At 39.7% G+C, this 24,683-nt stretch overlaps 1 protein-coding gene across 2 annotated transcripts in view; it reads left to right on the forward strand.

Moving 5' to 3' along the window:
- Window positions 1-17,588, forward strand: part of ATP8A1 (ATPase phospholipid transporting 8A1) — a 257,106-nt gene extending 239,518 nt beyond the window's left edge. For both annotated transcript variants that reach the window (XM_062213046.1, XM_062213047.1), the window contains 4 exons: window positions 2,029-2,117; window positions 2,980-3,072; window positions 11,567-11,658; window positions 13,373-17,588. In XM_062213046.1, the coding sequence (XP_062069030.1) occupies window positions 2,029-2,117; window positions 2,980-3,072; window positions 11,567-11,658; window positions 13,373-13,470 (372 nt within the window). In that variant the 3' untranslated portion in view covers window positions 13,471-17,588. The remainder of the gene's footprint in view (window positions 1-2,028; window positions 2,118-2,979; window positions 3,073-11,566; window positions 11,659-13,372) is intronic.
- The last annotated feature ends 7,095 nt before the right edge of the window (window positions 17,589-24,683 follow it).

Genomic DNA, 24,683 nt, shown 5'->3' on the forward strand with positions numbered 1-24,683 from the left:
TCATCCAAAAAATACAAAGAGACTCTCTGTCTTTAATGCGAATGTCGGCTTTAAATCTTTTAGGTTTGGATTAACTCTGCAAAAGAAAAAAAAATCTGACAGGCTTTCAGATATGACGCAGAAAACTTTTTTCCCCTCAATGCGTGCTGTTCATTTGTAAAGCCAAAGGCTGGGGCACTGAATAGTGGGCGCCACTCGCTTCTCCTTTCATCGTTAGCATCACAATGCCCAGAATTAGCAGCCTCCAGTCTCTCCACCACTTTTGCCTTTTCCATCGGGGACATTTAACACAAGGTGGCGAGGACAAGAATAAATCTTTCTTCTCTGGCCTCCCAAATTAAAATATATGAAAATTAAGCCAAGCAAATGTGGTATTTTCCATTACATGCCTTGGAATCTTATCTTACCTTTTTCCCCTAGAAGGAAAGAGAAATGTGGTTTTTTTCAGTTATTACCTTACTAGAAAGCTTGCTTCAATGGAAACAAAAACCCACTGCCTTGATGGACATTTCCTATTACACAGTCGGTGTTGGTTTTCACTATTGAGGATGTCAGCAAACATGAGGAAGATCATGTTTTGCTTATTAAATAAAGTGACTTTTATGTGAATATTTTTCATCTTTTTGGTGTCCATGATATGGGTGCTATCCACAGAAACCATGTGCAAAATTTGTTTGCGGAAAATTGTTTCGTAATAGCATGTTTGTATTTTAAATGTAGTCAGGACTCCTCAATCCTAAGGAGCAAAAAAACCTTAACAACCTTGAACCCACAGTCGGTATTGATAAGCCAATGTTGGAAAACCCATTAGCAGTTCCTGGTGCTCAGTTGAGAGTCCACATACATAGGTAATCAGAACTCTAATTTAAAACTGGTAACTGTTGTATTTGATTGCTTGATTAGGACTAGTTTTGTATAATTGTGAAACTGCCTAGGAAAACTGACCTGCGTATCATTTTCAATTCCCAAACTTTATCTAGTTTAAAGAAATGTAAAAAGAAAGGAAGAAATGTCCTGTGTGCTTTATAGCAGGATGCAGATGTCCATGTGTTGCAGGCTGTGTTATAGCAGGATCAGAACCATGCATTTACGGATTTAGATAGTGTACATTTTACCCTTAGCAAAAAAGCGAAACCAAATCCTTCTTTTGGTTTTATTTTACAACACTATTCCTTTATTCTATAACACTATTCATTTTACACTGTAATCTGTTACAAAATTGTTTTTTATTATAATTACAAGCAACAAATAGAACTTATTACTTTTTAAATTTATAGGATTGTTTTATTTCCAAACCAAAAGGCTCTGATACAGCAGCTTGGGATTCAATACAAAGTATTGTTGGTTTTAATATGCTTTTATTTAGGTTTTATATAAAATATTTGGTTTGACTTTAACAATAACAGGTATATATAAATACAGGTTATATAAATCACTGAACAAAAATTAAGATTCCTCCTACCTTAGATAAAAATAATCAGACTATTATTTTCATAAATATCCTAACTTGATTATGGTATAGTCATGATTTATCTGGATGATTTTTAATATCCAGTAATTTTTTCAAAAGTAATTTTTTCACTTGCCAGAAAAAGTAAGTTTAGTTCCTAACTGTTATTTATTTTATATTATCTTATTATTATAAAGAAATTTAATCCAGACTATATTTTCAGTTTATTAAAAAAGATTGACTTTGATTTTCCAAGTTGTAAAAGAAAGTCAAGGTTTATTACTCCATGTATTCATGACCACAATTATGAAAATTTCACATGGAAATATGAAAAGATTGGGGACATGACAAAACTTTGCTATGACAGGAACCTGAGGGAAAAATATTTACTAAGTGTACTTTTTAACACATTTTGCTTTGAACTCCAAATGTTTCATAAGTTTGATTCAGATTTATTATATATTCTTTTACAGAATTATAGTCTTAAAATTATTTTACTTACAAGTCATCTGAAAACTAAACATGAATAATGCACTTCTTGGATTTTAAAATAACATTGTTTGTGCTGACTTTTGCAGGCAGCCATGTTGTTTAGCTCCGGAGTCTTTTGGACGGGTTTGTTGTTCATTCCTGTGGCGTCTTTGCTTCTTGATGTGGCATACAAGGTGTAAGTATGTACTCGGCTACACACCAAAAGCCGTAGGTGCATGTTAATCCTGGATTTCACTAGATGTAACACCAACTCAAGCATGTAGAGTTGGCAGAATAGGAACTAGTAATATTACTTTTTTATTTTTTTTGGAATTAAAAGATAAATTTATTTCAGTGCAAGCAAAATTTTAAATCCACCTATAATTTTTCAAAATACGAATTTTCCATGAACTTTTTGAAGATCTTTCATATTTAACAGTGGTATGCGATACTTAATTTTACACAAATAAAGAAAAAAGAGTGTTTCAAGAACTAGAAAACTAAATTATTTAAAAGACCAAATGAAAAATAAATAAAGCAAGTTGTCTCAGTTAATATCCCCAAGAACTGCATTCATTGCATGGGAGAAAAATTACACTAAGGAATTCATTTTTTTAAGAAATTATCCTGAAAACTCATACAGAATAGAAGAAAAAAATTCTATCTCCAAATACATCTTTTTTAATAGTTGCAAAAATAAATTGTTTGCCTGTTTCTAGACACATGTAAAATAGAAAATGGAAGAAATGAAAACTGTACTGTTTTTTCTTAAGGATTATGAATTTAAAATGTTATCTCTTTCCACCAAAAAATGTTCCATTAGAGATCATTCTATGATGTTTATTTAGTAACTGTGAGTTGTAATATTATAAACCTAAAGCATTTATTTTAAGATTACTGTTCCTATCATTATATTGGTTCTCAAACTTACTCTCTTGGATTCTGTTGGAAAATCTCTTGAGCTCTGGTCACTTTTGTGCTTACGGACAGCCTGATAATAACCCAGAGCTCAGTTCACACAAGTGTTTCCATGCAAATCCCTTTTCTGTTTCCTGCAGTATCAAGAGGACCGCTTTTAAGACGTTAGTAGATGAAGTTCAGGAACTGGAGGCAAAATCTCAAGACCCAGGAGCCGTTGTGCTGGGGAAAAGGTAAAACACACTGAGTATGTTCTTTTCCAAGTCAACTTTAAGGTTGTCTTCTACTGGTGTTTGAAAGTAAACAGTAGAATTTGTGTTTATTAGCTGACATGCAGCTGTCAATGTTGTTGACAGATTTTGGAATCTGAGATATTCTATCACTAAGTGATGTATAACCTCAGCCAAGCGGCTTAATGCTACTGGGCTCAATTTCTCCCTCAATAAAATGGAGGGGATAATGCCTACTTCATGGTTAGTTGTAAGAATTGAATAAAATCTCACAAAACACAGAGCTTATTGCCTGTGCTCAATGAGCATTAAACAAAGGATTGTTATAAATACCATTCTTAAGTTAAAAGGGAATGAAAAGACTCTTAGCTTGAAACAGCATCTAAAATAAAATAATGTGTCATCAAAATCATAGTTAGCCATATAGCAGATCACCCTATGGTTATTGTGATTTAGCACATTATTAGGAACTGACCTAAATGTATATCGTATACCAAGTGTCTTCCAAGTTTCCTTCCTCAGCACCACCATTCCTCCACCTCCAAAAAAAAATTAGAAAGCTAATCAAATTTAATAAACTCATAAAGCCTTCTAAAAAGAATTTAAAATATTTGAAAGCAGTCCATAATTTAAAAAAGAAAAAACATGAAGGTAGTGACAGAGACTTGTTCTATTTTTTTCTCTCTTTTATCAGACTAAAGTGCACCAAAGATTTGTCTAACCCACAGGAAATGTTTTCCCCAGGCATATGTCACCCTAATCGCGGTTCACTGGTGATACTCAGGTTGGCGCAGTGGAGTAGGTGTCAGACTGGGAACCCAGGCGGAGACCTTGGCCTTCAGCTCCCGCTCACACACCAGTGTGTGCCTCTCTGCAGCACTGACCCGTGTGAGCCCTCACTCTGGGCCAGGAGCTTCACCCGCTTTTCTCATGCCCTGTCTCCCTGAGCTCCTGTCCAGACTGATCATCGCTGTTTTTTCCCAGATGGGATGAGTAGGACTCAAAGCCGGGATGGGGTATGTCCCGCCCAAGGGCCAAGGTAGAGCCTGAGAAATCACTGGCTCTGGCCCTGCCAAGGCAACCACAGATGGGACTCAAAATTCATTAAATCTGTAGCAGGCTCGTTAGGTTGTTAACGTTGTATGGCTTACAAATGGTGTTGTAAATATCCAAAGGACCCTTGGCAGAAAAAAAGGTTCCCACCCCTGACTTAGACTAAATCCCCAAGAGTGGAAGTCACAGGGCTTGACCTTGAGCCATGACACTTGATCCAGAGCTTCTGCTCCGAGCTGTGTACTCTTCTGCCTCCTTTGGCTGCTTTTTCAAGAATGTGGTATTTCACAACCACGAACCACAAAGCACTGAGCCTCCCTAAACTGATGTTCCTGTGTATTCAGTGGGAATGATAAAACCTGCTGCTGGTAGGCATTCTCTTCCCTCCATCTTCCCCATCACTGAAAAATGTCCGTCATGGTGGGGACCAGCGCCGTAGCGCAATGGGGGAAGCTCCCACTTGAGATGCTGGTGTCCTGTGCTGTTGTACCTGCTGGGCCTGGCTCCTCTGCTTCCAAACCAGCTCCCTGCTAACTCACCTCAGAAAGCAGCAGCTGATGTTCCAAGTGCTTGGATCCCTGCCACCCTTGTGGGAGACCCAGATGGGGCTCCTGGCTCCTGGCTCCTGGCTCTGGCCTGGCCCAGCCCTGGCCATTGTGACCATCTGGGGAGTGAACCAACAGAGGAAGATATTTCTCTCTCTCTTCCTGCTCTGCATCTCAAACAAACAAATCTTAATACTAAATGTGTAAAAGCATTACAGAGTTCATGGTATGAAAACGCCTGTTCCATTGCCCAACTCCAGCAGTTTGTCAGTTAGTATTTTTTTCATCTGTTTCTCTCTCCTGGCAAAGAGCGTACTACGAGTTCCAGCTCACAAAATTGTAAATAAAGCCGTTTATCAACATTCACTAGTGAAAAGCCACTGATAATAGTCCTACTATCCTTCGAGGAAATGTTTCCTATTTATAAGTACGCCTTAAAACCCTACAGCAAGCCCTTGCATGGGAAACTTGCTTGTCTGCTTTGTAGTAACCTCAACAATGTTAATCAGTCCGAGGGTTCGTTATGAGGACTGCAGGTCATAAACACTCAGGGCAGCTGCGACCTATGTAGCTTCTTCCATAAAGCAAAATCAATCCAAGAACCTAAAAAGAAAAGAAGTGAATTCCACCATAATGACTCCCAACTTCTCTGTAGAAAAATGCATCAGATTCCCTGCTGCTGCCTAGCTCAGTTGCCTAAAGTAGCTTTTCAGCTTTTTCCAAGTGCTCAGGGACAAGTCCGCTATTGGCTCAACGCTGCTCACCGAAACCCCGAGGACAGCGCATGTTCCGTGGCCCTTGTTGCCCACTGGTGTGATCAGACAGACAGTAAGCCAGGTAACCATGATGACTGCCTGCTGGATCGCAGCTGGAGGGCTGGGGAGAGAAAGGAACTGAGAGAGGAGAAAGATAGCAACTGGGTGTGCAAGTTTCCATGCTAAACTAATTACACTCAAAGGCAATTAAAGAATTGTCAGGTTGATTTTACTGCCAGCGTTATTTTAGGAATCTTGGAGAATGAGACTGATTCAAATTTCAAAAAGTTAGTAAATTTTACCTGCATCATCAGGAGGAGAGAACCTGCAGTGTGTACATTCCAGCCCTCTCAGATGTCCTTTGGTTCAAAAACACCATGTTACTGGATGTCTCCCAGTCTTCATCCATGCCATTCCCTTCTTACCTGATATTCCTCTAACATTACTCTTTGCAAAACCCAGTATAAAATGCAATTTCTCCTACTTCCCACATGTAAAATGAATTAATTCTTAACCCATTATCTGTTTATCTTAGGTAAACTTCTGTTGATACATTTATTGCATTGCATCCTAATGTGTTTGTTTACTGTGTGTGCTGTGGTTTCCCTACCAGCTGAGGGTAGGCTGTGTTTTAATCATATTGCAACCCAACCCCAAGCATTTGTTAAATATGTATTGAGTGGATGAATAAATGGTCAAGGAAATGAACTAAGGCATGAATGAAAGGGCAGCTGGAAGGATGGTTGGTTTGTTGGCAGTGGACCTAAAAACATAGAATTACTTAAGCTATACGTCCCAAATTAGGCAATGTCAAGCACAGCAATTGTTCACTCATTTGCTGTAGAATGATGAAGTTCTTTACTTAAGTCATGTGATTTGATCAGCTCCAATTTTTTTAGTCTTTACTAAGTACTGTTAAGCTCAAGTTATATATAAAATGTATGTGTCAGAGTAACTACATTGTAAGCATTGTGTATTTACATATTTTTCCATTCGCAAAAAATTAAAACAACTTGCTTAAAATAGTCATTTTTAGTATAAATAGTATAGAGCTTATAGTCCATATAATTAGATACATTCCATTAAGTTTTAGGAGAGAAAGTACATTTCTTCAGTCTAAATATATTGCTCTGAGCCATGGATTATAGCAGGAATCAATTTAAGTCTAAAATGTTGGAAAAATAACCCAACCCTTACTCCAAATCAGCCATGTAGCCAGTGACTTCTTATTTTTAACTGAGAAAAGTACTCATGAGAAGTAAAGCCCTGTTATTTCCTTAATTTTTATGTGGACATACTCCAACACTAGGGAACAGAACCATAACAGTTCCAAAATCTGAAATTCAAAAATTTATTCTCTATATGTTTGAGTGAAACATTGGCAAGAAAACAAGAACCATTTGTCCAATAACTGTAAGAACAATTATAGTGTTTACATATTCCACATTGTAAAGATTTATACATTTTGTGGCAGATATGTTGAGTTTTTTGAATATGGGTTTCCCAACCCTCATCTAGTATTACATATATAAGTAATTACTATTTCTAAAACAAGACCAAAAACATGTGAATGCAAAAACATAAATATTTTTTAAAATGAAATTATGGACACTGTGGGTTCATTGGAAGCATGGCAGTTGCTTTGGGGTTTCATTGGCATGTATGGGAAGTGATGCATCTTATAGACAGGCAAATATGGTAATGATTCTCATAATTTGTGTTTCTCACCACAGATGTTAGCAGCATATCTTCATCAGCCATTCCTCAACACAATCTGAGTCTAGACTCTGAGGCCAGTCCCCTTGTTTGGCCCATGGCCTCAGTAGGAAAGAAGAGAGTAGGACATGGGGTGTCTGATAATGTGGCCATGCAGGTGGTGACGATGCTCCCTCTCAGCTTTTCCTGGCGTTGCTCATTGTCATGAAAAACAGTTTTAACATTGCCCCAAAACTAATGGACAAGAAATTATGTTTCTCAATTTTCACTCTGAATTCTATATCAGTATCGCATAAATACCTTAGTGGGGAGTTGAGGACAGAGGACTATATCAAATGTTTTCCCCCAGTCTACTCTTAGTACTGAAATAATGGTTCTGCCCAATATCAGTAGACAAGTGACAGAACGATGAACTGTGATCCCCTTTAGTGTAGAGATCAGACCTGATGTGTTCTTTTATCATCCTGCCACCACCACTACCTAGAACAGAACAGCAATCGCATGCTACACATTAAACATCCCATAAGTTAGTGGTTCTTTACATTCTATAGATTCACTTAAATGCACCCACCAAAATAATTTACCCAGCCTAATATGCAGACAAATGCAATTTTACCTCTCTTCAAAAATCACTGAAAATACCATATTTTAACACATTCCAACACATTCTGGATCTGTAAATGGGTTTTTATAAATGAGATACTATTTTTTTAAACACAATCTCTTTTTACTTACCTCCACCAAATATCTAAGTTGCAATATTTTGGTGGGTTTAGAACAAGGAAGAAATATTTAAGGGCTAGTTATTGTGTAACTGCATTAAACAAACTCAGAATTTGCATAGCTGGGTATGTAAATGAAAGACTGTACAAGATTCTGTAAAACTACTAGCCAAGAATTGTGAATAAGGTGTGATTTTATCAAGAAGGTATCATAATTTTGTTTTTCTTCTTACACTGTGTTAAGATGTTTAAAAAGAAATAACTTTTAATGTTTTTTATTTTTTTGTTTTTGTTTTTGTTTTTTGACAGGCAGAGTGGATAGTGAGAGAGAGAGACAGAGAGAAAGGTCTTCCTTTTTGCCGTTGGTTCACCCTCCAATGGCTGCTGTGGCCGGTGCATCTCGCTGATCCGAAGCCAGGAGCCAGGTGCTTCTCCTGGTCTCCCATGCGGGTGCAGGGCCCAAGCACTTGGGCCATCCTCCACTGCCTTCCCGGGCCATAGCAGAGAGCTGGCCTGGAAGAGGGGCAACCGGGATAGAATCCAGCGCCCCAACCGGGACTAGAACCCTGTGTGCCGGCGCCGCAAGGCGGAAGATTAGCCTGTTAAGCCACGGCACCAGCCTATAACTTTTAATGTTAATATATTATCAGTATACTTTAGAATATGACTTGTGATATCAGTATCCATAAGCATCAGTACACAAAATTGCATACATTTTGAAATAATGAGTAATTCCCCAAAGATAGGATAAGTCTATAGAAATACAACTACACTATCACTTATTATTTGTTAGGTACTCTCCCATGAGTGCTATTTGTATTCTGAAGCAGGGACTTTGCTCTACCAAGACAAAAGCAAAAAGTTCAAAGTAGCTAAGGAAAAACAAGGTCTCCACAACAGAAGACCTAGTAGTTTTCTTACTAAATCGATGGGACGAGGGCATTACAAATTCAAACTCATGTGTAGCAATAGGCATCTTGCATTGAGGTCAGATTGAATATAAACTACGGCATCAAAATGATCTGGGGTGGATGTTTGGCACAGTAATTAGGACACTGCATGGAATGCCCACATGCCAGAGTGCCTGAATCCAAGTCCCAGATCCGCTCTTGACTGTGGCGTCCTTCCTGGGAGCACCCTAGGAGGCAGCAAGTAATCGCTTCAGTATTTGGGCCATGTCACCCATGAGGGAGACCTGGACTGAGTCCCTGCTTTCTAGCTTCATCCTGGCCCAGCCCCAGCTGCTGCAACCATTTGAGCAGTGAACCAGAGGATTCGAGTCTGTCTGTCTGTCTCCCTCTCCCCTTTTCTCCCCCTCTCTTCTCCCTCACTGTCTCTCCCTCTCTCCCTTTCTCCCCCTCTCTTCTCCCTCACTGTCTCTCCCTCTCCCTCTCCTCTCTGTCCCTTTCCCTCTCTCCCCCCTCCCACTCCCCCTCCCCCGTCACCCTTCCCCCCTCCTTCTCTCTCCCCCTCTCTCTCTTTCCCTCCATCTCATATAAATAAACAATTGTAAAGGCTTACTAGCAACTGTTTAAAAATGACTCTTGCAAAGTACCTTTTGTTTTGTGGTGGATTTTATAATAAATTCCTTAGACACTGGGGGGATACTAGTAGGAGGGACCAGCATTTGTTGAGTGTTTCCTGCGTGTCACTCGTGCTAACAACTGCTCGAACTCGCAGTCTGCCCAGGAGTTGCTAACTGTCCTCCTATTACATAGGAGACGACAGAAAAAGGTTTGCCTGTGGGGACCCAGCTGAGAGGCTGCCACGCAGCAGACTCAGAGTCAGACCAAAGGAAGATGCCAGAGCCTGTACTCTGCTGTGTAATGTGCTGCTTTGTACCAAGAAAGAGACTTTCTGATTGTTTCAAAGGCACACACACATGCACACACACACACTCACTGGACATTAACTAGATATAATAGCTGAGTGAGAGACAGCCTTATAAGAACCGTTACAGGACAAAGTTAGACAATTTCAATTCTCATAATAGGAAAGATAAAACCCTTCTGTCTGCCTTCTTCACACTTGACTGTTGTAATATGGAAGTGCCAGGCGTTAGGGAGGTGGGCCTGAAACCTGGAAAATGTGTTTGGGGAAGGAGAGGCTGCACAGGGATGCATTACCCTCCGCTGGTCTTTGCAGTCATTCCAGCTCTGAGCACCGGGGACTGCCCAGCACCCCATCCGCTGAAGCCCTGCTAACTAAACCAGACCACCTGCCGCTCAGGCTGCAGACTTCCCCAAAGCAGTTACATACTTTAGTATCCCTCAGGGCCCGGGGGTCTGTAATGTTAGATCATTTAAAGAGAAGAATGGGGAAAGAAAAGTGACTTGGTCAAAAGGGTCCCTTCACATTCCCCTTATCTGTTTATCTCACTGTCAAAAATAAGCTTTACATCTCGTTGCAGAACCGCTGGAATCTTAGATTCATTTTCTCGCCTTAATGTAGCTTATTCCCTATGACAATAAAATATGCCTAATAAGTACTAGTTACCATCCCTAGGCTTTAAAAAAATGTGTGGAAGATTACTGCACATGTCAGCAGTTATAAATATTTTCCCTTCAGTTTCTGCCTAAATGTTTGTGTAATTCATTTACGCAGTGAATTCATTTGGTAGACGACCCTTTTTTTTGTATATGATAAAGATTGTTCCATTTCAGAGTCTCCAAAAATTGGCAAAATATAGAACTAACAATTTACAACAGTTTCACTAAAGCTTTTATAGTGGGAAAAGCATAAGATGGAAGCTTTTCAACTGAATCAGTTCCAGTTATTAAAACAAAATTGCATAAACATTTGCTGCAACACATGTGGATGACTTATTTGCTCCTCACGCTTATTACGTTCTTTGTATCAAAGCAAAGAAATAGGGAAGTGGCATGATTGGGATTATTGATCCTAGGGTTTATAAGTGCATTTCAGAATTACTCGAATTTATTAATTCAACAAATATTTGAGTTCCTACTACGTGAGACACAATCCTATGTACAGTGGGCAAAAAGATGATTATTGTTTACAGTGTGCTTTTGGCAATTGCACAGTTAATTATACAGATTTGTGTCTTTGGAGGATGAATAAATATTTTTCCTTGTTATTTACCTATTATAATTATATTCTGAAAATTTTCTTTATTTTAAAATGAAACTAAGAAATATGTTTTATGCCATATTAGAGTAGTAATGGAATTTCTCTAATAAATAATCGACGAAATTTTCTTCTTGTAGCTTTTAGGATTTCTTTAACATAGCAGAAAATATCATTTGACACCAAAATACATCTAAAATATGAAAAGCATATAGTAATGATTTAATTTTTAACTCTATAAATGCCGTGCTTAGAATCCATGTAGTAAGTCAACCAAGTTTTTAGAAATTAATACTATCAACTGATTTCTTTTTTTTATTAATTGTATTGTGCAGGTTCTGTATCTTCATTTGACTTAAATATAAGTAGGGGGTGAGGAAATCCAACTTTTTATTGGATTATTAGGACAAAGCTCCTCCTTTGCTATGGGAAAAATGACCTGTCTAAAATACTTGAAATCTCATTTGCTATTTGAGAAAATAGAATAAAAAGAAGCGTAAGGCTACAGAGGTCTCGAGCGATCTTTTGTTTAAGTCTGATTCTCTCTGGTGGTCCTGTGGGCACACTCGGGCTCTGTCGAGCTAAGGACTCCTTTCTCACGTTTGCACCTGCTCCGCAGCCTCACTGAGAGAGCGCAGCTGCTCAAGAACGTCTTTAAGAAGAACCACGTGAACTTGTACCGGTCTGAGTCGCTGCAACAAAACCTGCTCCGTGAGTATTTGAGTGTTTATTTTAGATAGATTATCTGCCATTATGTATCATAGCATCTATGAGAGTAGCATTTTGACTTGGGGATATTTAACCATTTAAAATTAACACTTAAAACAGATTTTCCATGTTTGCAACATGTGATGTAACTAACAAATGGTTAGAATCCACCAGGCACAGTCATTTTGCTTTTAATGAAAGAGAGCATTTTAAAATCTTGCTTAAAGGAAAGCAATAATATTTTCACATTCTTTGCTTCCTTAAATCTTAAAAAGAACCAGTAAAGTAAATCTTCTCTTAAAAGCTACCACTTTGTTGTTATCTTTTCTACTTGAATAACTTTCCAAGAGTCTCTTCAGCTTTTAAGCAGCGCAAGGAGACATATATTTTCCCCTTCAAAAATATTTATGAATATTTAGACTTGTGAGAAATTATTAGGCATTTTGCCCTCTTAGCATTTCAAGGATCTAAAGGAGAATATAATATATAAAGCCCCGTAGTAAATTTGTGTTTGTAATGTAGCTTTTGTTTCATGTTGTTTCCATCTATGATTTACTTTCATTTAGATATCCTCATGCTTAATGCTTTTGCTTGTTATATTTCAAGAGGCCTTTTCTAGAAATGTGATCCCCTTGGGGGTCATTTCTTATCCCCACGCCCTCTCCACCCACGTTGCAGCATCTCTGAGTTTATCTGCAGATGCCGTGAGCCAGGAGGATGTCAAGTGAGGGACGGAAACTGCTTTTCCCCCATTAGCAGCTGCTTGCTTTTATTCCCCCCTCCTGCATCTTTTTAATTGTCAAATAATAAGTGTATGTATTATGTGGCACAGTGTGAGGCAGTGATGTGTGTAGACACTATGGAATGATTAAATCAACTGCTTGCTGTAGCCCTCCCCTCACCCATGGGTCATTGGCCTTCCCTCTCGTGCACCTGACCTGTATGGAAATGCACGTGCCCACTTCACTCCCTCACCCTCTCTAGTGGTGGTGGAGTAAAAGTTAGGGGAGTTGAACTTCAGAGACTGAGGATTAAGGGGCTGGAGAGTGTCTGCTCAGTCTTCTAGGGGGCAGAATTCGTAGACTCAAAAGCACAGCCTACGATCATCCCGCGATTCATCTTCAGCTTGAGTCTGTCTTTACCAGACGTGATAAATCAGTGTCTCTGCTTTTGAAGGTGAAACACATGCCTGAACTCTTCAAGTCAGGAAAAAAGTCCTCAAGGGACAGACATGTGGCACAGCGATTAGGACAGTGCTCGTGACACCCACATCCTATATCAGAGAGCCAAGTTCGAGTCCTGGCTCTGTACCCAATTCCTGCTTCCTACTAAGGTGCCTTCTGAGAGGAGGCAGGTGATGACTTAAGTACTTGAGTTCCTGCCACCCCTGTGGAAGACTCAAGGTTAAGCTCCTGGCTTTAGCCTGGCTCAGCTCTGGCTGTCGTCGGCATTTGAAGAGTGAACCAGCAGATGGAAGTCCCTCTCCCCCTCCCCCTCCCCCTCCCCCTCCCCCTCCCCCTCCCCCTCCCCCTCCCTCTCCTTCTCCCTCTCCCTCTCTCCCTCCCTCCCTCTCTGCCTTTCAAATAAATTAAGGAAATAAATATTTTTAAATAGTTAAAATGGTAAATTTAAAAAAAGAAAATGACTATTCAAAAACCGGACTAACAGTGATTCCTAGCAACTTGGTGATGCTGATCCGTGTTGTCGTTCACTGCAGATGGGTACGCTTTCTCTCAAGATGAGAATGGGATCGTTTCACAGTCTGAAGTGATTAGAGCATATGATACCACGAAACAGAGGCCCGACGAGTGGTGATGACAAGGGGCAGGGGGGCAGGCCCTGCTCCATCTCTTAGGAGAGCTACAGGTCAACACCGCAGTCTGCTGACCAATTCCAGCCTGGCCCATGGGCAGGAAAGGTGGATCTGAGCTCATCTCACAGCTGGACCTTCGGATTCGTGTACATCATAGACATAAGCACTGTGCGACTAGACTGTAACACCATCTCTCTCAGATTTTTTAAAGTATTTGCTAAGTCTTTGTAAACAGCAATTGAAAATGATCTTGTATCTTGCAATAGGTCAGCGTTCTTATGCCGTTACTCTGGGACTATGACTGACTATCAGTTTACTGGCTCTGCCACGTGGTGACCAACCATTAAAACAACTCTGAAGTGGTATGAAGTTAACAGGGACTCAACATCCAGGCGTAGATCGCAGGGCATGCTGAAACAAACCAGCATTAAGGAACGGACTCACCTTACTGAGCATCTCGCAACAAGGCATTAATAAGTGTTCGTGTCAAACATTGTCTTGATAAATGTTTGCCAAAGAAGTTCAGTAAGTGTATTTCTCATCCAGTAGTCATCTGCCCAGAAATTTAAGGGAAAGTTTACTTCCAGTTCTGCTGTGAGATCTGCATGCTTGACTTTTCCAATGTAAGAGTGATTTGCAAAATGACTGTCTCAAGGCATTTGCTACTCAAATCTGTGATGTTGCACCTTTGGCCTTACAAATGCTTCTTCATTGTCTGTCTTGTTGACTTGCTAGAGGGCACAAGTGTTAATGTGACTCTGTTGTTAAGAATACTTATCTTCAAACTTGTGTTAATGTCTCTGTCACTTCTGATGAGGTTTCTTCACTTTTTAGATTTTTCTTGAAAATTTGGCTTCTGCTATAGATTGAGTAATGTCATTTTGTCTTCAAGTTTTCCCCCTTAAAAAACACAGGCTTACCTATTTATGTGGGCTTTCCAAAGCTTCTGTGTAGGTGTTGGATAATGTGTTGGGTGAATGCATGGGCTTCTGTCATGTGCATAGGCTCGGCTCTTGTGACCCATCTTGGTTCTTACAGCTGGGGATGCCTGCTGTCCTGTGCATCATACTCAGTGTTCCGGTGACTGTTCCAGTACTTAAGACTCAAAATTATTTCACAATTCACTTAGCAAGCAGTTCCCCAAATGAGTCACAGGCTGATTGTTGGGACAAACCAGTGCATTTTCCCCATTTTAAAAACACCTGTCTTACTCAGCCTGTAACTTTCCAAAGAACACTTTTCATAAGTGGATTTCATTCAGATGTCTGAAGATGTATGTTCAGTTTATTTTCAGCATTTCCCAGACATCTCCTGGAAATGCCTATTTTGCTACCAACAGTAAATGATGGGCTATTTAAAAACTACAACCAGTTTTCTACACTATTTTTAAAGTAATGCTTTCAGTTAAAAAGGAAAAAAAAGAATTCTAGTTTTCAGATACATTTTGGAGGCTTAAGCAAACTGTTTGCCTTTCCTTCAGAAGCCTGTTTGCCTTTAAGTGGACTTAACCAGCAAAATAGGTAAACTTCCTCTTTAAAAAAAAAAAAAAAGTAAAAGCCAAAAGAAAATCAACGAGAAAAATAAAGGAGATTGTCTGAATCACCCCTTGAGTTTAATCATCTCCCATTCTTTTTGCTCAATCTAGATTTAAAATTAGGATGTATATCATTTCCTTCTCTGTATTTGCTGTTATTTAGCTCCCAGTGTGCCTCTACGGTTTCAACAAATAAGAGGTTATAACATACAGACATAATTCTAACCTACAGGGAACAAGGGGTTCACATCCTCCTCTTCCCAGACCCTTCCCGTGCAGGGCTCAGGGTGAGAGAGTCGTGAATCAAAACATCTAGTAAGACCACAGGTGTAGAGTCCAAGGTCATCATCAAGACTCCAAAGCCATCCTCTGAAGGGACATTCAGGGCGGCTTTTCCGGGGCCTCCCAGTGGCGAGAGCTGAGGTCAAACCACGAAACTCAGAAAGCAAGACTGAAGGGCACCCCTGGGAGAAACATTGCACAGCAGTCCCAGAGAAGAGCTGTGTGCCTTTGCCTCCAGGAGACCAGTGACCACTGCCTCCAAGACTTGAGTATCAAAGTGTTACAGAGTAGAACTGGATTTTCTGACTAAAACATGGAAGCAAAGTTCTATTTTGATCTTGAATCTGGGAATCTAAGAATCCTGCTGGGTGACAATTTAGTGCATGACATTGTGAACTCAAATGTGAAATGGTCCTCATTTAGGCCTTTTTGTCCTGAGGTCCTATTTTTGAATTATTGGCATTAAGTCAACCTCTTTGCTTCTTGGGTCAGGGTAGGGAGTGGGGCATGACCTCCTTGGTAAAAATTTAAAATACATCATTGCAATTGCATTGACTTTATAATGTTAAATTACAGAAAAATGCTCTGATATTTTTAAACTTCCTTAATGGAAAAAAAAAGAGTCACATAGTTTTACTAGGATTCAAATGAGCAGTGGAAATGACTTTGAACATGTATTTTCTGAAATAAAGGACACACTCTTCACTTAAAAGTTCCTACAGAGACTCGAGCAGATGCTAACACGGTTGTTTTACAGTGTTTACAATTCAGAAAATACTACTTATAGTACAAAATCCTCATCCTTTTAACATTGAAAAGCTGGGAGTTGCTTCTTTAACGTCAAATAGCACACAGTCCAGTACCAAGCATAGACTTTCTAAACATTTTATATAGACTTAGGAAAATGTATTGATGGCTCACACCCAGAAAGACTCTACATTGTAGCAGTTATTCCCAGGAAAACAGTGCTTCTCAGGAACGTGGTAGGTTTCAAGTGACAGAAGAACTTCCGGTCCTCCCGTCTCCACTCTGTGCTGTACTGAGAGACTGCGTGAGCAGCATGCCTGGGAAACCTTTTCTGATGAAGTCAGGTGAATGTGTACTCTGCTAAACAGGCGGAGCCACTTACTTGCGTTGTGTAGTCATGGACTGGACTCGAAGATTCCTCTGAATTTCCAGGGGGAAAAATGAATTCTAAGATATCAATCAGCATTTATTCTGACCATTAATTTTATATTTTCATTTTGCAGTTCAACACTGTAAATAGCCAACATGAAAGTCATGGTATAATTTATTCTACCTTGTGTGCATTGTCCAGTACTTACAACCTGTCATTTAAAAGGTTCATTCAGGAAATGAGTGCTAGGTAGAAAGTCGGAGATGTGTATTTCATAATTTTTAATTATTTATAACTCACAATTAAAAAGCTTCATAGACATTGGTGTTTATTTTCATGCAGTTGTCCTTTGATAGTTCCTAGTTTGTAAACATATTTCATTAAACAAATCTAAAATCTTATAAATAATCATCTACAAAATTTATCAAGAAATGACCAGCCCATCCACATCATCATGGAATTCTTTTGGTGAATTACTTACCGTAACACCATACAGTTCAGTGCCTATAAAAAAATGCTTTTTAAGGATGAACATTTCTATAATGCCTCCTAAAGAGAACATAGTCTGATTTTTCTCACATTAAAAAAACTGTAGTCAGTTGTGGAGCTTGGTTATACTTTGCTGCATTTTAATTAACCTTCAACAGCTATTAAAATGGAATGTAAGTTAAATTTTGAAGGAAATGAAATAAATGTTTTCCATTTTCATCATGATTTATTTTCTGTATGAGAGCAGCTGTGTTTTTGATAGGTTTATGGTTTGCATGAATTAATATTTAAAGTGATCCAGGCCAATGCATGGCTATTGCTGTAAATCTTAATGTTTATTTCTGCCTTATAAAATTCTGTCATTGCCTACCTGGAATTTAGTGGTCAGTGGACAAATTAATTGGTCCCCTACAAAACTTTTTTCATAAATAGATTATTTTACAAACAAAATTGAACAAATTTAATTGAATCTTTTGTTTAACTCACCTCTAAGAACTTTGCTTAACAAAGCTCACAAAACTTCTCAGCAAATAAATCTCCCTTAAGTAGTAAAAACCTAGATCTCCTATTGGCTTACTTTGAATTTACAGCAGCTCTCTCTAGTTGAAGTCGGCTCTTGCAGATATGTGAGTAAGATATTAAATAAATAAATACTTTTATGTTTCATGGTTCTAGAATAGAAGCCATAAATGCAGTTTTTTTTTTTTAAAAAAAAACTGTTGCTTAACTATTTCAAGTTTCATTTTTCACATTTTCTAATTTATGTGGTTAAAATAAAAAGAGACAGCCCTGGAAGGCAGCTACCATGGAAAACTGCAGTTTTCAGTACAAATTAGTGTTCTCGGCTCCATGCGAAACCATTCCTGCTGAAACTGCTGTAGAAATTGTGACACTGCATGAGTGGAGAATCTGTGATCATCGTAGTTTTCTCAGGTTTGTTTATCTTGATGTTCACTGCACTGTGTTTTATAAATAGTTATTAAAGTTGAGTAATATTCATTTCTATGCAGTGTTACGTGTCATTGGCCTTTTGTGAATGTGCATGTTTTAAACAACAGATTTCAAACATTTTGTCCTCTAATTGTTATTAAATGAAATAAAATTTACCATTACATAAAGAAAAGTGTTGAAGTTTTGATTGCTAGTTTTAGAAATTATATTGCTTTATAAAACTCCCGAATCCATAGTAACTACCATCTAGGAAGGAACTTCCATCTAATGGTTTATAATACATTTTGTTTACAACTCCAGTGATATGCAAAATCACTTTGTTTTAATCCATGAGATGGAGTATTTTAGCCCTAATCTGGTAAGAGAAGTAGTTTTGGTGAGTAATGAAGAACTTCTATTATAAAATCATTGCATTTTGACTCTTCTGTCAGCAACCCCTCCCCGCCAGGATTGTCCCCATTATGTATTTAAATCAGCTTGTCAAGTAAACAGCTAATTCATGGCTCCATCCTCTCATGGTGGATGAATTTCTTGATTTTTTTATATTTTTAATTTATTGATATAAAGAGAACAGACTTCATGTATTTCATAGCTTTGATTCTGAGAATATAACCATACTCTCCTCCCTCCCTCCCTCCCCCCTTCTTTTTTTCTTTTAATTTTTGCGATTCGCACTTTCAGTTTACTTTGTAACACAGGCTATTAATGCTCCTCTAAATAAACTGATCCACAAGTAAAAAGCTGAAAGACCACTGCTGCATAGGAATGCAGAGTGTTCTAAACAATCCTCAAATCACAAGACGTCAGTTTCATTCGGACTCAGTAAGAGTGTTTTTGTACTCTATATATAGGCTACCACAAATCAGAGAAACTTGTCTTTTGGGGGTCTTATTTCACTAATTTATGATAGTGGCTGAGTTTAACATTTGAAAGAAGAATCCTAAAACTGAACACACGAGGTTAAAGGAGACATCAGAAATGAGAACACTAGCTGTTTCACAAACAAGCATCCTATGGTCGGGTGTGTGTGTGTGTCTAGCAACTGAGGAGTCTCTGATCTTATTAGATGGAGACTACGCTTGCTTAGCTGTATAGAGTTCATCGTCCTCCTACGGTCTTCTCAGGGTCAATGATTGGGTGTGGGTCTCTATGCAAAACCATAGCAAAACAACCTACAGAAAAGCTATCTGTGAATTCTATCAAGTACTATACACATTCAACCCCATTCCCTTTCAAATAAACACGGTGTCTACACTGACCCTGTAGTCAGAAGGTGCCTTCCGATGCTACCAGAAGGAAACGGCAAACTTGAAACACATGTATTCCCATAAATTCAATGTCATCCCCACTTACAGGCTGTTTTTACAAGCATATCACATCTTGAACCTAAAGCTCCATTTCAGTACCACACAACCACTTCGTTTTAACAAAGCAGGGTCTTTCTTACCTGGACAATGGCACAAGTAAGCTAATAAAAATAGCTGGAAAATATGCAATATTTTTTAGCATTCAGTTCTTACAACTTTCAAGTATAAAATGTAACTAGTGATTCAAGTAAGAATTCCCTGTCAGAATAATTTCATTAATAAATGTTTCATTGCAAGTTTAAAATAACCATGCACAAATAAAGATGTTTGCTCTCTTAGTAGTTTAACATGACTATAAGGGCTTATTTTTCCTGAATATATACTAAATAAACCTTTTAGGTTATGCAGAAAAAGTGATCCCAACTCAATGAAATGTATCAGATTTTCAGTTGTGACCATATGAAGGGGTTTCAAAATGAAAAATGCATTTTAGGAAAACTATTCATAGATTTCAAAATTTTTGCAGCAAAATAAATTTATCTTAATTTCATACTTCCATTAACTTTTGAAAATACCTTTGAGTATACTTTCAGGAATCTTTTTGGTTATTTCATTTTATAGGGAAAATGTCCTATGGATTTAAGTCAATCTAGTAAATTCTCCATCCTAAGAAGTAGCTAAAAGAAACACTAACAAAGAATAAACAGGTAGAAAAAAAAGAAGAAACAATCTCTCCATTTGGACAATTAAAAATCCAATCCGTTGTCTTTCAAATGCATAACCATGTTAAAGCAAACTTACCATTTTAAATGTTTCTTAAAGCAAGTAGTAAAACAAATTTATAGACATGAGTTCCCAACATGGTGGGAGGCAGCCCTACCCCTGGGCAATAATGGGAAGTTGCCAACCTCGGTATCAGAGGGGAACTGTGGTTACAACAGCATCAAACTGTTGGCCATTTCTCTGCTCCTGACTGACACTGACATCTGCCTTCCACAGTACTGGATCTTTCGTTTTTATTCTAGAATATTTCATCTGCTCCCTGCTGATTTGTTGCACAGTTTCCTCGCCACTGGAATGTTAATTACTTGAGAGAATGCCTCTCACTTCTCAGGACAACCCTAAGCAATAAGGTACTCCTCATAGCTCCACTTTACAGGTGAGAAAACAGATAAAATGCAGTTAAGTCATTACCTAGAATAGAGTTAATCCTCTGTATAAAAAGTTCAATGAAAATGAATCTTGGTTAAAAAAAAAAAAAAAAGGACAGGGACTGGGTGAGGGAGGAGGAGGGGTGGAAGAGTGGGTGGGAGGAGGGCAAGTACGTTGTTCCCAATGTTGTGTTTGTGAAATGCATGCAAATAATTTTTTTGAAAAAGGCAGTTAAAAAAATAGCCAAGGGGTTGGCCTTGTGGCGTAGCAGGTTAAACCACCAGCTGAGATGCCAGAATCCCATGCTGGTGACAGTTCAAGCCCTGGCTGCTCTGCTTCCAATCCAGCTCCCTACTTAGAGCCTAGAAAAGCAGCAGAAAATGGCCCAAGTGGTTGGGCCCCTGCACCCATGTGGGAGACCCAGAAGTTTCTGGCTCCTGGCTTTGGTATGGCCCAGCCCTGGCCATTGCAGCCATTTGGGGAGTGAACTCCGGCTCAGTCGCTCACTCGCTCTCCTTCCCTCCCTCCCTCTGTAACTCTACCTTTCAGATAAATAAATCTTTTTTTTTTTTTTCTTTTAAGAGAGGAAGGGGGAGAGAAAGAGAGAATATTCAAAAGCTACTCCTCTTTTAGGAGACAGAGCCAGAAAACTCAAAAGCTCATAATCCATGCTAAGGGTAGACATTTGAGGCACCGGTTGAGACACTGGCTTACAACGCCCACAAACCATGTCAGAGTGCCTGGGGTTGAGGTCTGGCTCCTTTAGGATTCCAGCTTCCTGCTAATACACCTAGGAGCAGTGATGATTCAAGTAATAGGGTTCCTGTCACCTACGTGGGCCCAGCCCCGGCTTTGCGGGCATTTGAGGACTGAACAAGTCAACAAAAAATTTCTGACTCTCTGCCTTTCAAATCAATTAATTAAAAGCTAAATCAACCTTTTGTGCCCTGTGTCTCACATGCATATTGAGAGACACATTTATCATCTAGTACCTCTATTCAAGCTTTTTTGTATTCTATGTTCTCATAATGTAGCACAAACTCTACTTATTTCAAACCCCTGATATTCATAGGATATAATATTACACAATTAATGTTCCTCCCACAGATTTTATTTTTCTTTTTCTTTTTCTTTTCTTTCTTTTTTTTTTTTTTTTTTTTTTTTTTGACAGGCAGAGTTAGACAGTGAGAGAGACAGAGAGAAAGGTCGTCCTTCTGTTGGTTCACCCCCCAAATGGCTGCTACAGCCAGTGCACTGCGCCAGGAACCAGGTGCTTCCTCCTGGTCTCCCATGCAGGTGCAGGGGCCCAAGCACTTGGGCCATCCTCCACTGCCTTCCCAGGCCACAGCAGAGAGCTTCTCCCACAGATTTTCTGAAATTAGGATGGAAATATTTTCCTGAAAAATGTAGGCCTTCTAAGCCTAATGTCACAAAAATTGTAGTTTCAAAGCAGACTGCCTGGGTTCAAATCTGGGCTCCCCTATTATTATCTGCCCTTGGACATGGTGCCTTGATTCCATCTGCAAAACAGGCACGATAGTCCCTGCTTCAGGCTTGTGAAGATGAAGCAGTACAATCCATAAAGCACTCAGAGTACACATGGGCTTAATAAATGTTATTCATTATTGACATAACCGTCTTTCAGGGTATAGAGCTTTCACTGTTAATAATAACCACGGTTTGAAGATGTTGAGGCTCACTTTTGTGTTTGTGTGTGTGTGAAAGTAACAAAAGCATCCCAGTGTTTGCTGCATTCTGGTGTCGTGGCAGGTTACGGTGAATATCCCTGTGGAAAACCAAGTGATTTGGGTTGACCCCTGCTGTCTCATCTTCCCAAAGTGAAGACGTGATAAAGCCACTGCCCTCTGTAGAACCCTTGAAAGGTCTGTCTTGCAACTGGTGCATTTCTCAGCCGCCAACCTAGCATTCAGGATCTCTCCACCCTCACTCTTCCTTTGGATTCTGTGTCTACTTTCCAGAATATTCTTTGTTGTTTCATGCCCATGGATACTTCCGTAATATGTGCATCCCCTTATTTCCATCCATGTTCTCTTCCTCTACCTCTTCCTCCTCACCTCCCCCCAACCCACCCCTGGTCTCCTTCATTCAAATTCCAGGCATATCTCAAGGCTCAAGTCCAAATTTAACCCTTCCAGATTGCATGAACGCCCTTTGTCCATGCTGCCAGGGCATGCTGTACTCCCCTGTAGCCATCACGGTGAGCTCAATGCAGTTCAAGTGTTGGTTTATGAGTTCCTCTTCCCTTGTCTGACTGTGAGCTCCTAGAGAGCCCAAAAGGTAAGAAGATTCTTTCGTAAAGTACCTATTACATTTACCACAAGTCCCTGTGAAATAGTGGCTCCTTGAGTTAGAGGTGCAGCTTATCATTTATCTTGGGATTCTCAAGCCCTATTACAGTGCCTCACAGGTGTTGTTCCAAAAAAGCTGGTTGAATAGGACGCATCTGGAATTCTGTCACAGGATGGCCTTGTTACCCTAGGATTGTGAATAATAATATTACCAGCTCTGTAGCTTCTAGATATAAAGTCAAAGACATGCACTATGCCACCAAGCACATAAGAATGTGATGTGATTCAGTATCACTGGATGTCTAATGAGGTAGCATTATCTCCCTAATTTTAAATGATATATGGCCAGTTAACAGACTGGGACATCCTGCTAAGGAAGGGAAATCTGCAGATGTGAGCTCTGTATGAATTCCTTCATGCTCATCAGCCTGGTGGACATAACTGCTCTCCAAACGGATGGCAAAAGTACAGTCACAGAAGAAACAGGCCGAACCTGATGGTTCTACTGGGTGTGGTTCCACCCTCAGGGGGACACCTGTGGCATTAGAATGCTTGAGGACAGAGGTGGGTGTGCTGCCGGCATTCACTGGGTGGAACTTGGTGATTACAGAGATACTGCAATGAATGAAGCAACCTGCACAATATAGACTCTATGTCCAGGGCCAGGACTTTGGAATGTCCCACCATTCCTATTGGCATACAAAATTAATCCCATAGGCCGGCACCGTGGCTTAACAGGCTAATCCTCCACCTTGCGGCGCCGGCACACAGGGTTCTAGTCCCGGTTGGGGCGCCGGACTCTATCCCGGTTGCCCTCTTCCAGGCCAGCTCTCTGCTATGGCCCGGGAAGGCAGTGGAGGATGGCCCAAGTGCTTGGGCCCTGCACCCGCAAGGGAGACCAGGATAAGCACCTGGCTCCTGCCTTCGGATCAGCGAGATGCGCCGGCCGCAGTGGCCATTGGAGGGTGAACCAACGGCAAAAAGGAAGACCTTCCTCTCTGTCTCTTTCTCTCACTATCCACTCTGCCTGTAAAAAATAAATAAATAAATCTTAAAAAAAAAATTTAATCCCATAAAGAAAATACTCATCTTCAGATATACCAAATTTCCCAGTTATACAACTATTATGCAAGTCAAAGGAGGTTCAACCTTTGCTTTGTTTGAAAAGTCACAGTAACAGCAGCAGGGCAACTGCGTTGAGCTGCCCATCTCACACACCTGCAGTGATGTGGATTCGGAGCTGCTACACCCCTGTGATTCTGCATAAGGAGTTGGCCTCTGAGTTCTTTGTGTCAGCTCAAGTTGTTAGATTTTGAAACAAGTTACTTTCCTTTTCTTGCTCCTTTCTATTTACCAATACTATTATAATTATAAGTTAGGTCATGAGTTTCATTTTAGGAGAGTTAAAAGGATGTCACAGAATGTTTGTTCCAAGGAGAGCTCCTTGGGTCAGCAGGGCTGAGAATCTCTGCCTTGGAGGCTTTAACTCACACTCGTCCTCTGCAGTGGATTTTGTGTACAGAGAGGTCAGAATCTCAAAGCAAGAGTTTCCTCTTGATGTTTGATTCTGTTTTTGCATACCAACTCCAGGAGGGACTAACTGTGGGACCTATTTCTCTGTGCCTCAATTTCCAAATCTGTACAATAGGAATTATAATCCCACCCTGTTGAGGTTGTTTGGGGGATAAGTTAGTACATGTAAATAATTAGAAGAGTGCTCAGCCCATAATAAGAGCTCAATAAAGGTGAACGTAAAACTGAAAGAACAAGCAGCACACAGCAAACAGATGAAATCAGTCTGATGGTATAGGAGTGTGGCCACCCTCTCACCCCACCATTTCCTTCCTGAATTATCTGGAGTAATTTGAGATACCTGGGAACAAGGCCCCGTGTGGATGTGCAGGAAAGTGGGAGACTGGAAGTCAGAGCCATTAGACTGAGCAAATCTTTGAACTTGTTTCCTCATGTGGAAAACAAAGCAGGGCCACACAACTCTCTGAGATCCAAGTTCAACCTTTGCCCAGTTGTGCTCAGAAGAACCACTGAGGGAGACATGTGATAGTACGGATTCATG

This window comes from Lepus europaeus, chromosome 16 (genome assembly GCF_033115175.1).
Source record: "Lepus europaeus isolate LE1 chromosome 16, mLepTim1.pri, whole genome shotgun sequence".
Classification (NCBI taxonomy): domain Eukaryota; kingdom Metazoa; phylum Chordata; class Mammalia; order Lagomorpha; family Leporidae; genus Lepus; species Lepus europaeus.